The 18152-nt window shown below is 39.7% G+C and overlaps 1 protein-coding gene across 2 annotated transcripts; it reads left to right on the top strand.

Annotated features, from left to right (window-relative positions):
• The first annotated feature begins 2746 nt into the window (after positions 1-2746).
• LOC122778528 (integrin alpha-6-like) lies at positions 2747-18150 on the top strand. Of its 2 annotated transcripts, XM_044040524.1 has the most exons (26): positions 2747-3062; positions 8982-9109; positions 9188-9267; positions 10422-10683; positions 10794-10925; positions 11043-11256; positions 11339-11532; positions 11871-11968; positions 12114-12241; positions 12321-12410; positions 12499-12560; positions 12945-13114; positions 13216-13356; positions 13673-13788; positions 14068-14221; positions 14306-14389; positions 14479-14558; positions 14752-14829; positions 14913-15015; positions 15140-15310; positions 15470-15568; positions 15680-15790; positions 16058-16156; positions 16528-16653; positions 16784-16865; positions 17339-18150. In XM_044040524.1, the coding sequence occupies exons 1-25, from the start codon at positions 2887-2889 to the stop codon at positions 16850-16852; spliced, it is 3165 nt and encodes a 1054-aa protein (XP_043896459.1). In that variant the 5' UTR covers positions 2747-2886; the 3' UTR covers positions 16853-16865; positions 17339-18150. The 2 variants fall into 2 exon arrangements, with proteins under 2 accessions (XP_043896459.1, XP_043896450.1); XM_044040515.1 differs by lacking the exon at positions 16784-16865.
• The last annotated feature ends 2 nt before the right edge of the window (positions 18151-18152 follow it).

Below are 18152 nucleotides of genomic sequence, written 5' to 3'. Positions count from 1 at the left end.
AGCTCTCAGGCAAGAGATCAATCTTCTCGTTTGACTTGAGAGCCAATGAGCACATTGTGCAAAATGTCAAAGTGTTCCTTTAAGATATGCTACCTTGCACCACTTGCATTCACACTCAGAAGGCAAACTGTAACACGAGAGGAGCTGAGTCAGCAGCACTCATTAATCCCACTCCTGCACAGCGTTTTTGTTGTTGTTCAAAATATTCTCCATCTAGCAGACATCAGACCGCTCAGGGAAAGTGCAGTTCATTAATGTGTTGCAATTATGACACATCCTGGGTTTGGAGTTCATTGTGATTGTGAACAGAGGTGAATTGTATGTGAGTCGTCTATGAGTAGCCCAAGGCTATGTGTTTCTACTGTGTCATAAAAACACACTGCGTCTCTTGGCTCACTGTGCCACACCCTCAGGTGCCCGTGTGTTTGTTTCCCCTCGTGTACCTGGAGCTGTACCTTTAAGAACAAGTACAGGGCTGTGGCTCGGGCGAGTCCGGGCACTGCCTTTTCTGCATGCATGTGTGTCAGACAGAATTGCTTTTATAGTCATGGCTCTGCTTTAGCACCTGAGGGAGGATTTTTTTTCTTTCTTTTTCTTTTTTATGCTTCCCTTATGTTGAAACACAGTAAATGTTGGAACCAGATTACATAGACTTCACTCAACTCCAATTTTGTTGAGAGATAATTGAAATAATCCCATGTCATTCTTTATGTCACTGACGTACATGGGGGATCCTGAATGATAACATGAATGATAACGATATAATACTGGTTCATTTCATAGTCTGTTCTTAAGTTTTGATACTGCCTATGTGCGGGCCCTCACACTGTTCAATCTGCATCAATGATGCACATGTCGTGCTTATTTTGGGTTATACACAGTTTACATTGTATACATTCTACTTTATCTATTTCTTTGACTCTTTTTTAACTCGGCATTTGTGTGCACAGCAAGAAAGAATTTCATTGCATTTCATTGTTTATTACTTTGTTTTACTCTTGATCCCACACATTTCCCTGTTGTGAGACAAATAAATACAATACTATATATAACATAATATAACATCTAAGTGGGTTGTGGAGGAGAGGAACACCAGAACAGAGGGAGATCTGTGCCTGGATGTCATACAGAGGAAGTGACACACACATACACACACAAGCCAAGGACAAGCTCAACGCAACATACCTCACTCTGCTGTTCTTATCAGTGATAGGTCTGATTCCTGTTTGTGATCTCCTGATGACAGAGCTGTAAATCACCAAAGCACCTACATAGGAGTGTAACATCGGCCCGATCTGGACAGGGGGGAAAGTTGACAGATCTATGTCCAGGTGTATTCTTATTAGCTTTTACTTTATCAACACATCTGCCAAATATGTGTTTGATCAGGACTTTGATCCTTACTGGAGCTATTTCCAGATTTGATGGCGACTTAAGCTGAAAACAGACCTGCAGAAGAACCACATTCTCCCTGTGACCTTTTCCCTTGCTGCATTCCCCTCTTCCAACCATGTTTTCTGCCTTTGACACAGTACTGTATGTGGGCAGCTTCTCTCTGTCTGCCCTCTGTCTCCATGTGCAGACAAAGCCGGTGTTGTGTTCTGAAATGTTGTGTTGCGAGGACAATCTTTGGGTCAGCGCCTCATGGAATGCCTTGAAAACCATCTAGTGAGGGAATGTGCTAATGTACCCAGTCCAGTCTGTGCCTGGTCCAGCTGCTTCTGGCTCTGTGACTCATCTAATGAGTCATTACAGAAGATACAGGCCCTGTGGCGATGGCATGTTATGATCTGAATCTGAGAGCACCTGAAAAATTGTAGAAAGATTCTAAATATTGAGTCATTTCTAGCAATGGGGTTCTGGGCTGTGGCTTATAGAGGCTTATATGAAGAAGTAACATGCTGCAAATACTGCATCACATTTCTATTTTCTCTGTTCTTTATGTCCACATTTGTATCTACCTCACACTCAGTCTTTTGTGCCAAAATCTCAGAATCTCAAAAAATCCTACTTCAAATATTTTCCCAGCCAGTGGGATTTAAGATGTGTTTTGTTTGCATCACTGAATGTTTTAGGTCCAGAATATATTAGTGACATACTAAAATAATACAAACCTCGTAGGTCTGTAAGATCTACTGACTCATGTCGGATAGACGAGCCCAGAGTTCAAACCAAAAATATATGGTACACACAAGTGGAACAAACTACTGAAATCAGCACCAAATGTGAATTTTACATCATTATTTAACATTATTTCCTTTCTCATATGCTCACGATTGAACTATTTTAAAGCACTGTACATTATTTTAATACTTTTTGAGTAAACTGTTGTTTTATGCTGTAAAATCACATTCTATGCTCCATCTTGGTCTAACTTTTTGTTTACTTGCTCTCTTTTGTATTATTCTTTGTTATAATTGTTCAAATCGGGAAGTAGATTTTTTTTGAAAAAAGTAAAAAAAACAACCCATCTTGAATTGTAAGATTAAAGTTGGAAGTCTGAGATTAAAGTCGGATTTCTGAGATTAAAATCAGAAAATCAGAATTCTGAGAAAAAAATCTGAATTCCAAGAAAAAAAGTCAGAATTCTAAAAGTAAAGAGTCGTAATTTTGAGAAAAAAAGTGAGAGTTGCCTTGCCTTCAGACCAATAGATTTAGTCTGTACCCCCCCCCCGTGAGGACAGAGCAGTGAGGGAGGGGCAGCTGTGTGTGTGTGTGTGTGTGTGCAGGAATGAGTGCACCACTCTCAACTCTGGTGAGACTAGTTAGTCTGTGTCTGCACCTCCTTCACTGAGGTCTCACCTTTCAGCAGCACTAGGGACTTTGTGTGTGTCTCTGCCTGTGTGTGTTTATTTAATTTTATAATTTTTTTTTGTGCCGTGTCTCATGGACACCAGACTTACCTGTGGACCATGGCTGCTCGTCCTTCTCGTGGGATGTGGTCGACTGTGGGCTTTCAACCTGGACACCGACAATTACCAGAGGAAGAACGGGGAGCGCGACAGTCTTTTCGGCTTCTCCATGGCGATGCACCGGCAACTTCAACCGGAGGATAAGCGAATGTAAGGAGCAGGGAGTTTTATTGTGAAGGGGAGCTCAGTTTTGGAGGCCTCGCCTCGTTTGTAATGTCTTTAAAATAACTATCGTAACCGTGTAATTAAAATGTCACGGCGGTACAGGCGACTGTAAGTTCATTTTGGGCTGTTAGAGCTGCAGCGTGATATGAAAAAAATCCCTGTTTACACACAGATAAAGGTGAAATACCACATTAGAGGTCAGGTGTGTCGCAGGTAGTTTTAAAGCAGTAACTGTCCTTCACACAGTAACTTTACAAAACTCTACTGTACTTAAACTATACCTGCTGTGCCTTTAAACAGAGCCCTTTTTTTCCCCTCCCTCTAGGTTACCTATTTGTAATCTTTTATTGGTCCACCATAGTGCTTTTTTCTTCTTCTACACTTCTATTCAGTGCCCACTCTCTCCCAAAAGTGTTTTTAAATGAGGGCATTTTAAATTGACCAAAACATTCCCATGAATCATTGTTGGCATTTTTATGGGCACTGATTCAGAGGGATTTGTCACTCCACATAAAGGCTGAATGCCATAAATTGGTCACTGGTTTGAATAGCCCAAATACAAACTGACCTGAGACCAGAGGAGTCAAATTCCTGAATCTGGGAAGCTGTTTGAAGCAGGGATGGTTCATACCGCTGCTTTGTGTGTGTGTGTGTGTGTGTGTCAGACACAATACCGTTATCACAGATTTGAATTTCTATGCTGATATCACTCCTATAGTCTTTTTGCCTTTTTTTTACAACAACATTACTGTCAATGAAGTATTTGTGCTAATGGATTTACCACCTTGGTAAAATAATAGTGCATTAAAGGGACGCAATGGGAACATCTGTAGTTAACAACACATTGCCTGAATTTAGCAAATAATTTGCCTCATATTTATATTTTATGGATCGGATTTGACTTTTTGACTTTTTATATCTGAACCAATGAGTATTAGCCAGTATCGGACTATCGGCCAATAGTGAGTATCGTATAAAGATAAAATGACATAATCCAGATACGGGGTGGGTCAAGATATCGGTTTGATGATATATCGTCGTCCTTCCTCGTGCAATACGATAATCGATATGTCAGGGCAAATATTGATATTTTAATTAATAAATCAATGCACTCTAAAGTAAACAGTCCCTGCCAGTTTCACTCACTGGGTGTCGCTACTTCACGTCTCCTCGCGGTGGCGCTGCTCATATAAATGAGGGAAACTTGGGCGGGTGTTACCTGGCTGAAGACGAGGGAGTTTACAGCGGGATAATAATGGACAAAGCTACGCTAAGAGATGCCACATCCATGTTCAATACATAGGCTTTATGCACTTTGTTATGAATAGATAGAGAAATCCTGCACTTATAACTTTTCACGATATCACGTATTGTATCGTAACATGTGATTCCCTCCCCTATGCAGAAATGTGAATACTGTAGTGTTTTTATTGCACAGACGCATTAGTGTGAAGAGTTTTAATGCTACAGCTACCTTTTAAACGATGCATTCACTGCTCATCATTATCTTACAAACAGAGCAGCAGCATCCTCTTGTTAAAGTAAGCTGATAGATGTACTGATGGTATTATGAAAAATATTATGTAGTATATCTGATGTGGGGTCTAGACTTTACTAGCAAAGGTTTCAGTCGTATCCTCTCGTATCTCATTCTTGCAATAGTATGCAGTGATGTTTTAAATTTATTACAACTTGACTATTGAACTAAGGTTTGACTAACACAAAATGAACGCAATTCAAATAACAATTGTGACGTCACAATTACATATTTTCGCCATGTCGTTCAGCACAATTTTTTTTTACAGAAAAATGATGTGTAAAAACCAATCGGGGCTTGATTTTTGTTTGGATAAGGCCTGAAGGTTACATGGTGGTTATTTATTCCCCTGCAAGAGATTCTGGACTATGAAGAATCCGCGTTGTTAAGCGTCCCTAATTCCTTCTGCATAGAGGTCAGACACTGTTCTTAATCTTATGCACAAATACAAGAAACCAGAACACTTGTGTGCTCTGACCAGTGTTGATAATGTAGAGACTGAGCTGCATTTGTAGATGAACAGAAAGTGAATCGGTGCGTATAATCAGTTGATTAAGGAATTTTAAGCCATGCTTTGGCCTGTGAAGTTGAACAAGCAGTTTTAATAGGTCAGCTGTGGCTTGTTTGTTAAATTTTTATGTGCACTTCTTCCTCTTATTTGTGACATTAAATTGGCCAATCTAATAATCAGTTATACGAGAATGCCATTTTAATGAACAAATGTGTTATTTGCTGCTCTCCTTTCTGTTATTATGACAGTTGGTTCACATTTTGATTCATATCATGAGTGTGAGTTTATGTCATCAATGTTTGACGATATGTTCGTTTTGAAAAGTGAATTTTTGTGTATGCACACGTGTGTGCGTTTTTATTACTTCTTAAAGATGTTTTCTGGTATGAGCACTGACAGTAGTCCTCATTGGGACAAAAGTATAGTCCTAATCAGGCAGAACCTAATTTCTCAATTATTACTTCGAATTAAAGGTAAATCAATTGTATTTGCTTTAAGATTAGGATTAGGCATTACTGGTCATGGTTAAGGTTTGGAATAGGGTTTTGGTTAGGCTGTCCAAATGAATGGAAGCCATTGCCAGCCTGTGTCTGTTTGATGAGTGTTAATAGTGCTGTGGCTGAGCAAACTGAGGCTTTGTCTTGTTGTCAGTCATCTGTGAGTGACGTGAAGCTATTGCTGTTTAATTTTTACTGCTAGATAGATAGATAGATAGATAGACAGACAGACAGACAGACAGACAGATAGATAAGGCCAGGGTTATGGTAATACATTTTCAACATGTGTTTCGGTGTTATCTTTAACACATGTGTGTCCCATGTGTGTCTCTTCTCTGCAGGGTGTGCACCATAAGTCGCAATTCTTTTGCCAGACACGCGTGCCAACTTGTCTTCAGAGTTAATATCTTCAACTACCTTTCATGCCCTACAGGGCTGAGTGTTGTACATACTTGAAGGTGAGGGCAGGATAATGATGTGTGTCACCACGAATGTGTAGCATTTCATAATCGATGATAATTGCCATAACAGCCATCTGTATGACAAAATCATGAGGGGAAAGTGCAAGATGCGTGAGTGGAGAGAGCAGAGCCGGAGGAGGAGACTGACATAGAGTTCAGGGATGTTTAAGAGCTTGAAAGGAGAAAGACAGACTGAGTTAGTGAAAAAAATGCAGCAAGAACATGAAAGGATGTAGAGATATTTTAGCATGTTACAACTGCAGGAGCTTACTCAGTTCTGTATCTGAGTGTTGATAGTCTCTGTATATAGTCTCCGGTTAGTTAAGGTTATCCAACATCAAAGAGAGAAACAAGAAAAGAAAGAGGTGATGGCTGAAAGAATGAAGTAAGAGGAACATAAATCAGATTAACATCTGGGCATTTCATATAAGCCATTTTTTTTTCAATCAGCAGGCTCAAGCCTGGCAGACTGATGGAGAGAGAAGTTGGGTAACACATGGCATGAACCTGCATGGATCTGCAACCCATTTGCAGTTGAAATTGATGGGGTGCCACTGGTTGTTGCTAAGCAATGGGCTGTGCCGTGGCTGGCAGCCAGTTTCTGCAAAAAAAACAACAACACACAATACACCTTTCAATGTGTATTGTCTGTCACTATGTGTGTACAGTATGTGTCACACATGCCCATAAACACACTCTCTCCCACTCCCACTGTCTTACCCGTCCCTTTCACCATGCCACTTCCTCCAGTGGTGGTAAATTATTAAATCAGGGTTATGTTACGTTTTCTATAGCATAGGATATAGGATAGCAGTAAACAGTAAAAATATGTACCTTCATATTAACAGAACACATGCTGAATTTACATGCGCATATCTCACAATACTGTCTGTTGATGTCATTATACCTGATAAATCATTTTTCTCTATACAGTAGTGGGAACTGACACCCAAGGGAATAGTGACCCTCTTTCCGTCCATTCTCTCAGACTTACTGTGTCTCTATGGATAATGTTTATGTGTATATGCCCATCTATCCTTTCTTTGAAGCATTGACTCAGTTGACCTGGACCCTAGCCTTTCGTGTTTGTGTGAAAACACGTTGTCTGTTCAGTATAGCAGTGCACATAGAGGAGGAGAGTTTACCCTAAATGGGTGGAATGACCTTGCAAATTATAGTGCTGTGGTTTGTGACACAAGGCCAAACCAATCCAGTGGTTAAAACAGGATAAACAATGTATGCTTGTCCATCATTCAAAAGATGTGTGTTTCTGTTGTGATGACTTCTTCAAATCAAAATCATATTTTCCTTCAAAACAGATCTTAACTATTAATGACAGAGGCTGTGGGTAACCTTGTGGAAACAAGCCGTATCTTTGCATGTCACAAAAACAGATTTATTGTCCTTTGCTAATCCCCATCATGCCTGCTCAATCAGAATATAATGATTTACACTCTGAAACTTTGAAATCTCCGACCAGTGAAGTGTTTTGCAGTGCTTCTTGTGGAGGTCCACACTGTAGACATTCTGATCACACTGTGGCTGTGACTGCTCACTCTGACTGTACACTGTGTTTCTGTGTCTGAAAACGCTTTGTATTCCAGCTAAAAATGGCTAAACTTAAGGTCATCGGGCGACTTAGGCAGATGAAGATAGGTCATTGGACAGACAAGGCAGACTATACAAAGAGAGACTTTGCCTCTCTACAGGAAATGTGTTAATAAACACTTTTTTAAACATGAATTTGAATGTTGAAAAGTAGTCAAGAGGGTTTCAAATCATTCAAAATTTGTCAACATTGTCTGCTGGGCGTGTGTCTCAAGGAACTCAAGTCGAGTCCCCGCTTTAAATCAAGCAAGTTACAAGTCAAGTCTTATAAATATAGAAAATGAAGATGATTTCCCAGATATTCCACATTTAAAAATGCTCATTCAAGTCATTTTGATCTGCTAGAGTTTTATCAGTAACAGAAACACTGTATTACTCATACAATGTAAGGACTGCTTCATGCTCCCATACAACTGAATTGTTTATATAAAAAAAGAAGAAGATATGAATAACATCAATAAAATGAAAATAAATAAAACTACAGAGCCTAAAATGTAAAGAATATTGAGACATGGTGCCTACATTCAACCAAATTAAAAACATTAGGCTAAAAAAACCTTTCATAACCAGACTTTCACCCACCAATATGTTAACTAGCGTTACATTAAAATAGCAACCAACTGACTTCCTGTTCTACCTTCCTTTGTGGGAACTGAAGTGTCGAATGGAATTTCACGTAGTGGTGTTGGTGTCACTCGGTTGCCAGGTTTGTACACAATGCTGCAAAAGCAGACGCCCAATGTTTTCCTTGTTTCAACAACAAATTGCAACGGCAATTACTCAATATTTGACATAAACATAAATATTCCATAAGTCAAGTTATTTTCGAGTCATTTTACATTCTCTCGTGTCTGAAGTCATGAGGGACAAGCTGTCAAGTCTCACCGTTGTAATTTTTCACATATTGTCAGACACTATTTTCAGAGAAGTAATGACATCCTTGACTTGATTTACCCTGGGAACTGGGTGCCAATCATCAATGGCATTTTCCCTTTTACTTTTGTTCACAAAGGCAGCCTGTGTGTGCCTGTGTCCAGGACATGGGGCATCAGTTTGGTGGCGAATGTGTGTGTGTGTGTGTGTGTGTTTGAGTATGTCAATGTGGCTTCTGTGTGACCCAGTAGATTGGAATGTATTATAATGTAATGTTCAAGTGGAGGAAATGCCACAGTGTTTCTCATTCAGTTTCCCAGATGACAAGTAAAGTTTAAGCATCTTTCATGGTGTGCCTTTCATTGAGCTGCCATTTGTTGTTTGTTTTAATTCATGTGTGTGTGTGTGTGCGTGCAGGTTGCTGGTTGGTGCCCCCCTAGCGAAATCAATCCCAGGTCAAACATCTACAACAACAGGAGGGCTCTACAGATGTGACATGAGCTCCTCCTCCAGTTCATGCACCAGAATTAACTTTGATAGTGATGGTGAGTTCATAAGCCTTTGGCTAATTTAGTTAAGTTTTGTATGAAAGTCACGGTGTCTTTTCTTCTGTGTTTGTGAAGAGGATATAAAAAGAGAAAGCAAAGAAAAACAGTGGATGGGAGTGACAGTCAACAGTCAGGGACCAGGAGGGAAGATTGTGGTAAGGCTGCCCATCTTTGTATCTGACCATGAATTATGGACATTATTATTATTATTATTGTCATTATTATTAGTATTATTCGTAGTATTCGTATTATTATTATTAGTATTATTATTAATAATATTAATAACAATACCGTATTTTCCACACTATAGGGCGCACTTAAAAGCCTTTAATTTTCTCAAAAAACAACAGTTCGCTTTATAATCCGGAGCGCCTTATATATGGATTAATTCTGGTTGTACTTACTGACCTCGAATCGATTTTGTGTGGTACATTACGGCTACCGTAGTCAGGAGAGAAATTTATGTCAAGAGACCGGATGGCTTTTTCCACAAATCTCCGTCCCTATTGATCTGCGACTCCATGCGCGCCCATCTCACCAATGCTGTCAAAAACCAAGTGAAGTTTTTTTTCCAATTCAATTTTCAATTCAATTTTTTCAATTTTGAGAGTTATTGTGACTACTCTAACGTTTGATTTAGCGGTATCAGACTGTGTTTTTTAACTGAACAAGGTTGGGAGTTATTGTGAATATGCTCATAACGTTTGAACAATGTTGAGAGTTATTGTGAACGCGTTTCATAAAGTTTGACTGACTGACTTATCTGACTGTTTTATTTTGCTTAATGCGCCTTATAGTCCGGTATTCGAAAATACACCATTCATTGACAGTGCGACTTGTAATCCAGTGCGCCATATAGTGTGGAAAATACGGAATAATAACAATTACAATAATGATAATAATAATAATAATAATAATATTATTAATAAACTGTCCAGATAGTTCCCTTTAAATCAACAGAAATGTTCGGACCATTATTATATATATATATATATATATATATATATATATATATATTATTTTTATATATATATATATATTTATTATTATTTTAAATAATGATAAAGCAGTAGACGATAAATTAATAAAAGAAAATGTTAGAGATGTTAGTGGCAATAAAGGTATTTTTGCTTTGTGTAAACCAACCAGGTATATGATTATTGAGCATTTTTTTATCATAAGGAGAAAACACATCAGTGACACATCTGTTCAAATGAAGAACTAAAAAACTGGTAAAGGCATCAGCTAAACTGAATACTTTTATTTATGACAGAGAAAGAAAATTAAAATGTGACTCTTTCCCTGCTAGACCTGTGCCCATCGCTACCAGCGCCGGGCCAACATGAAGACGGACATCGAATCCCGTGACATTCTCGGACGCTGCTACGTGCTGAGTCAGAACTTGGAAATTGATCCTAGCTCGAGTGAAGATGGAGGTAGCTGGCACTTCTGTGAGAGTCGACCCAGAGGCCATGAGATGTTCGGCTCCTGCCAGCAGGGCCTCTCTGCCACATTTGACAAGGACTTCCACTACCTCATCTTTGGGGCTCCTGGGGCATACAGCTGGAAAGGTAGTCTAGTGTGTCGGTGTGTGGGTGTTGGGGGGGGGTTCTATACTAAAACTGTATCAAATGAAATCTTTCCCATCTTGTCTTGTCATGCATTTGCTCATCTATTTCAGGTGTGGTACGCTTGGAACAAAAAAATGACTCCTTACTAGATATGGGCATCTATGACGATGGTCCTTTTGAGACGGGAGATGAGCGAGAGAAGAACCCTGATCTAGTTCCTGCTCCTCCCAACAGCTACCTGGGTAAAATACTCAATCAGCACAATTGTTTAAGTGCCTACAAAGAAAAGTATTCAAGTATGCATTGATAGTCATCCTCGTCTCACGTCAGTAAGCATTCCTTTGTCTCTTATTTGTCAGGCTTCTCTCTAGACTCAGGAACGAGTTTGACCAAGAAGGGTGAGCTGATAGTGGTGGCAGGAGCGCCGAGGGCAAACCACAGCGGAGCAGTGGTGCTGCTGAAGAAAGGCTCATCTTTAAGCAACATCTTGCTGGAAGAGTACATCTTGGAAGGGGAGGGGCTGGCCTCGTCTTTCGGTTATGATTTGACTGTACTTGATTTCAATGGGGACGGGTGAGTGACGTGGGCTGATTCACATACACAGCTCCAAAAAGGCTGTTGTCACAGTTTTTTGTGTGTTGCTGTGGTTTATTAGCTGGCAAGATATTGTGGTGGGAGCACCGCAGTACTTCGAGAAGGATGGAGAAATTGGTGGAGCCGTCTATGTCTTCATCAACAAAGCAGGAAAGTGGAACAAAGTCACACCAATCAGAATAGATGGAGCCATGAACTCCATGTTTGGCCTGGCTGTGGAAAACCTGGGAGACATGAATTTGGATGGTTTCCAGGGTGAGAAGTCTGTACTCCTATATATGTATCCTAATTCTGAGTGACATACAGTATTAATATGCAAAAGTCTCAAGCCACAATTAGATTTGTTGCTACAATGAGGATACAGTATCATTTGTTCTCATCACTTTATTGGAACACATGTATGCAGTGCAAAATAAAAGAAACAACAACATTTAAAAATAACTCCTTGTTACAATAGGTTCCTTTGCACTTTGTCCCATAATCCCATAATGACACTTTAACAATAGCATGACACTGGCTCTCTTAAACCTGGAATGCAACCCTAATTAATGTTCTTTTGCACAGTACTGTAAGAAGTTGTTCTTTTGTGACAGACTTTGCAGTGGGAGCTCCTTATGACGACAACGATGCAGGGAAAGTCTACATCTACAGTGGATCGGCAGCAGTACCCAGCTCTATAAAACATGTTCAGGTACAGTATGTTATACATATTCCTTTTGTGATACGGGAAGGTTGTCAATAATATAGTAATAAGGCAGTTGTATAAAAGGAGGTATTGTTTGCAAAAGAAAAAAAATCTTATTTCTTTTCACATTTTTCACTGTGTTTGGCTGTAGGTGTTGCTCGGCCAACCTTTAGGAGTGAAGTTGTTTGGCTACTCTTTGGCAGGCAACATGGACCTGGATGAGAACTTCTTCCCCGACCTGGCTGTCGGATCCCTCTCAGACTCTGTCTTTGTCTTCAAGTAAGTAAACGGACACATTTACCTGACCAAAAGGTCTCATCATGTCTGCTGCGATGCTCACTGCATTTGGTCTTCCCAGAGCCCGTCCAGTTATTAGCATAAAGAAAGAAATCAAGTTCACACCAAAGGAAATCAACCTCAGTGAGAAGAACTGTGCCAACGGCTTCTGGTAGGTTTTGGCTCCTGTTTTATTCATCGAAGGAGCGATGATTTCTGTTATGGGCATTCATTGACATTAAACTTTTCTTTGTTTCCAGCTTGGATATTGAAGCGTGCTTCACCTACACCACCAGCCACAAGAGCTATGCTCCCAAACTGAGTAAGCTTTCTTTATAAAAGCTACATTTAAGCTTTATCATGTTGTAACAAAAAAACCTATTGATGTGTACTATCCAGAATTATTGTACTAGGGAGGTTAGAATTTCTTTTTGCATGGGGTAGTACAAGTTTTTAGGGTGGACTTTTTTTCAACACCAATTTTATGAAATCTGTGTAACTTTTTTAATGTTTCACTAAGAATCTCCTCATTATATCATCATTCGTTTAATAAACACCAACTTTTGAAAACACAATACAGGCACACACACACACACACATGTCAAGCGCTGTCTCACGACACATTTTTTTTTATATTTGATGCCAAACAAATATTGAAGTTTCATGCTCAGTTCTACTCATATGTGACTTTTTTTGTTCTCTCAAGCGGTGGCATACTCCCTGGAGGCAGACGCTGAACACAGGAAGCGTACTCGCACTTCGCGGGCAAACTTCCTCGACGCCGCTGGCGCAGAAAAGGGTTACGATTCCAAAGGCACTCTCATCTTGAACACCAAAGGAACAAAACAGTGTGTTAAACGTCGGCTTGTCATAAAGGTAGTTTCTCTTGCTGGAAAAAAAAGTCTCCATTCACTCTTGAACACTGTGAATTGTGTGTGTGGGTATGTAACTGGCTGTCTGACATTATTGTCCCACAGGACGACATTAAAGACAAGCTGCGTGGGATCTCCGTCAACATGTCTGTCAACATCATGGATGCTAAACGTAACCGCAGGCAGAGCACAGCTCCTCTAACACCTGTCCTTGATACCAATGACCCACCCATGGCTGAAACAGTGGTGTGTATGCATGATACTGAGTTAAACATTTAATTGGTGATACTTTCATTCATATTTTTTTTATTTATATGGGGATTAACATTGTAGTTGTACCATTTTATTTTTAATGCAATGTCCAGCTTGGCAAAAACAATGTACTAGTGTGGTAGTAAGTTGACAATATTACAGTAATACCATGTAATAGCTATCACCATCTTCATATTTAAAACTTTGCCAATCAGAATTGACAATTGTCATTATTTTTTGTGTTACTATTTCATTGACGTGCAGCAGATGTCGCCACTGTCACGTGTGATCCTTTTACGTGTGTTTGTAGGTGCAATTTCGGAAGGAGGGTTGTGGCGATGACAACGAGTGCAACAGCAACTTGCAGTTGGAATATCGCTACGGCAGCATGTCGTCTGACAACAAGAAATTCGTCCCATTAGAACTGTAAGAGGATAGAGTCACTCACATGCAATAAAACACCTTTTTTTTTTTTTAATCTGTTGTTGACGATGGAGATGTGTTGTCTTTTTTCGGCACCTGATACTTAAATTACATTCTGATATGCAACTTCTAAACCTAATAACACTGAACGAGTTTCAGGCTTCGCTGATGAGGGATCCTTGATCTCAGTGGGATCAATGGAGTTAAACACACATACATTAGTTTTTATGTGTATCATTTTTATTATCTGAATTCTTTTTGTCATGCATTCCATGTTTGAAGGGAGAATGGCGTGCCCCTTATCTCACTCAACAATCAGGACGTCGTCTTGGAGGTCAAAGTAACCAACCTCAAGGGAGACGACGCACACGAAGCTTCTTTGATGGCCACCTTCCCAAGCTCCCTGACTTACTCTCGTCACAGCGTTCCACTGGGTGTAAGTTGAAGGTCTTTCAGTGACAATCTGTCTCACACACACACACAATCTGTTGATCTGACTATGACTTGTTATCAATTGTAGGAGCGATATATAAGCTGTACCGTCAACAAAGACGGTTCTAAGATTGATTGTGACCTTGGAAACCCCTTCAGACGAGACTCAGAGGTGAGCGAAAATCACCCTTTGGTCCTGTTTTCCTCCTCTGCACAACAGCTGCCATTGTTATTACTGAAAAATTGTGTTTGTGCGTGTAGGCGACGATCTACATTATTTTGGATACATCAGGCATTTCTCTCAGCACTACTGAACTGGAGACAGATCTTGAGTTTGAGACGTAAGTATACTGAAATCCTGACATGAATGACAGTGAAGTAGTTACTACACTACACAGGAAGTAATGTGCTCTGTGTCATGACTGATGAAGGCAAGAGGGGAGCACAGAGAGTTTCTGAGCTGCTAGAGAATGTGTTTCAGATAGAGTATGCACTCCTGGATAAACTTATGCACCTACTTGTGTGATCTGACAGGACAAGCATCCAGAAGAGCACAGGTCCGGTCAAAGCAAAGGCAAAGGTGGCCATCATGTTGCAGCTGTCTGTATCAGGGTGAGAATCACACACACGCAGAGATATACATACACACCCACAAAGATGTTCATGCCACTAATGGTGCATTTTTGTCTGTCCAGTCAAATCCAGCCGTCTCAGGTCTACTTTACAGGACAGTCCAAAAGTGACGCAGGCAAGAAGACTGAGAATGACATTGGCAGTGCAATCACACATCAGTTCAGAGTGAGTACAACAAATATACTTTGAAAGACTTTATACTTTTATTTTTATTCCTTTGATGCTCTACGTTTACTTAAATGTGCTTCAGTATTATATATGTTATTATTCCTGCTGACCTGTTTTACAGATAATCAACCTGGGAAAGAACTTGGCAGACTTTGGCAACGCTGTCCTCAACATCAGGTGGCCAAAGCTGACAGACAAGGACAAGGGGCTGCTCTACCTGACAAAGATCAGCTCCACAGGAGTGGACCAACTCGTCTGCACTCCTAAAAATGAGATCAACCCTCTCATCCTGGTCAGTGTGAGAAAATCACTTCATTGTGTGACAGGCGCTTCATCAGCAGGATTACCTAGACTTGTTTCTGTGAAACGTTCACATTTTTATCTTATTTAGACACACAATACAGAGGTGGGAGCACATTAGATATTGAATGGAATGTACTTTTATTTGAAGGAACCAAGTCGCATCAGATCAAGAAGATCAGTCGGAAGCTCCCAGGGAAGTGAAGAGGGCACCATTGCTCGTTATAAATCAAAGAAATCAGTAACACTGGTAACTACACACAAACAAAGGCTCTTTTATTCTATCAATATTACAGCAATATTATATTTTTTTAAAATGTTTTATTAATCATGATTTTGTTCTCCCTTCTTTGTCTGTTAGAGCTGTGAAGATGGGGCTAAGTGTGTGACAATAAAGTGTCCCCTGCGGGGCCTGGAAAGAAATGCTGTCATCAATGTACACTCTCGCCTCTGGAACAGCACCATGGCTTCGGTAACAATATGTTTTTAATTCCTCTATCACAGCAGAATTTGAGAAGGAAAACCGCTCAATAATCACTTGCTGTATAATAGTAATGGAAATTTTTATTATTTCTCCCCGTATCTCTTTTAGTTGTCTTAGTGTTAAGGATTTTTGAATTATGTTCTAATTCATGATTGAAAACTTAACCTCCTACATGGAGGCAAATATTTAAGCAGAATCTTCAGGTTTTTTTGTTTTAAATACAATGATCATTTCTATTTCATTTTCTTTGTACAGGATTTTGAGTCGTTTCATCACGTGGAGGTGATAGTGAAGGCCTCACTGCATGTTGACAGCACAACAAAGAACACGTTGCTCCAAAATGCAGAGACACAGGTAAACACGACGGGGAGAAAGACGCCACTTAATACACGGCATATCATACACCAGATATCTGAAACTTAATTCAACATCCAGGATATTGTGATATTGTATCTTGAACTTGAATGTCGTAGATATCTGAAACTGGAATTTGAGATATCCACAATTCAGTTTCGAGTAAAAACGGGAATTGCAGATATATCTGTAAGTGTGGTTTTGACATTGTAGGTATCAGTAGTGAGTCTATCTGTCGATTGAATGTTAAGACAAACACACATGATGCAGACCTGCTCAGGCTTTACAGATATTATTTGAACATTGTGTTGCTTTAAAGTGAAAGATATTCTCTGTTAACAGTGATGTTTTGCTGCTGTATTGTTTCACAGGTGAAAATGACGATTTTCCCAGACACGCGCTCAGCTCGGTATGGAGGAGTGCCGTGGTGGATCATTGTGCTGTCTATCCTTTTCCTACTGCTGCTGTTAGGCCTCCTGGCCTTCCTTCTCTGGAAGGTAAGAGTGAAGGACACACGGCCAGGACACATGCACTGCCCCAGCTTAATTGTGAACATGTAGTTTAATTTGTAAGGCACCACTTTTAGGCAAACGTTACATTATATGCTAACAGTTTGCCTCTCCTCAGTGTGGAGTCTTCGGAAAAAAGAATAAAGAGGAGCCACCAGAAAAAGAGACATTGACTTCAAATACATAAAAACAGAGAGAGGGTAAAATTACCTGACCTGGCTTGAATGAATCAAACTTCCTTTTCTGCTCCTTTTTGCTGCAGAAGCACTTCTGTCTGGTACACAGTGGCAGGGACGCTTTTAATATTACACAGTATAACCCAAATGCCTGGTTCAGATTTTCTCACACGAGTACCTGTGTGCATCATTAGTTTACTTGCATGACCAGGGGAGGTGATGGGTGATTATTTAAATGTGGGGGCTTTTTATCGCTTGATCAGTTGATCTTAAGCTCTTTTTCCTTCTCCATTTAAAAACATGTTCCCTTTCTTTAAGAGGAGCCTTCGGTGACTTTCTGCACATCTATGATTTAAAGATTCACTGCATCTTGGCTCTTGCCTGTGAAAGCAAACTGTTGACATTAAACAACTCACCAACTTCCTTTTTGCTTTTTCCTAAACTTTCTTTTCTCACTGTTTCACAAAGTATTGATTTTCCTTCTCCCTCACCCGCAGTGTGGCTTTTTTAAACGTGCCAAATATGAAGACAAGGTTCCCAGTTACAGTGAAGTTTGGATCAAAGACGAGGACAGAGCAGTAGATGCTGGGAACGGTAACTGGGAAAACCTGGAAAAGAAGCCATGGGTGACAACCTGGCATGACAACAACTCTTTTTCTTAAAAGCCAAGGAAATCTGATTTCTGATCCACACAGATTTTCACTGATTTTTCCTGCCCCACCTTTGCATAACTCAACTGCAAATATACGTTTTTTAAAAAAATTTAAGAAAATAAAAGGGAAAAAAAAAAACTTTTTGTAAAAGTATTTGATCAAATATTCTGCTTCAGTGGCCGATTTGATCAGTTAGTCTGTATGAATCACTGAAGAGGAGAGCTGTAGTTTGTCAGCTTCGGGGCTTTTGTACAGTACATTTGTTTAGTGAGGACTGGGGTAGAGAAGGCAGAACAATGGTAGCGTTTCTGCATATTTTTCTATATTTTTTTGAAAAGGTTTTACAGAAATGTTTGTATTTATTCTTTGAGTAGTTTGTGAAATGCTCTACAGGCAAAAACAGTCATGCAATTTTACACATGGGTGACTATAAATACAGTACTATAAAATCAAAATCTCATCAACTGCTTCATATTCATCGGTTCTTCAATTGTTTAAGTCGTGCTCAAGGTGCCTCAGGTTGAATATGAATGAATTCCTGTTTTCAAATACTTGGTTTGTAAACTCAATATTAAGCCTCAGCCAAACTCCTTTTAATTAACCTTTTCCAAATTTGGATAGGAGCAAACGGTCTCTTGAATAAATGTTTTGTCAAAGT

The sequence above is a fragment of the Solea senegalensis genome, linkage group LG1, assembly GCF_019176455.1.
Source record: "Solea senegalensis isolate Sse05_10M linkage group LG1, IFAPA_SoseM_1, whole genome shotgun sequence".
Lineage (NCBI taxonomy): Eukaryota > Metazoa > Chordata > Actinopteri > Pleuronectiformes > Soleidae > Solea > Solea senegalensis.
This window is presented reverse-complemented; position numbering and strand designations above follow the sequence as displayed.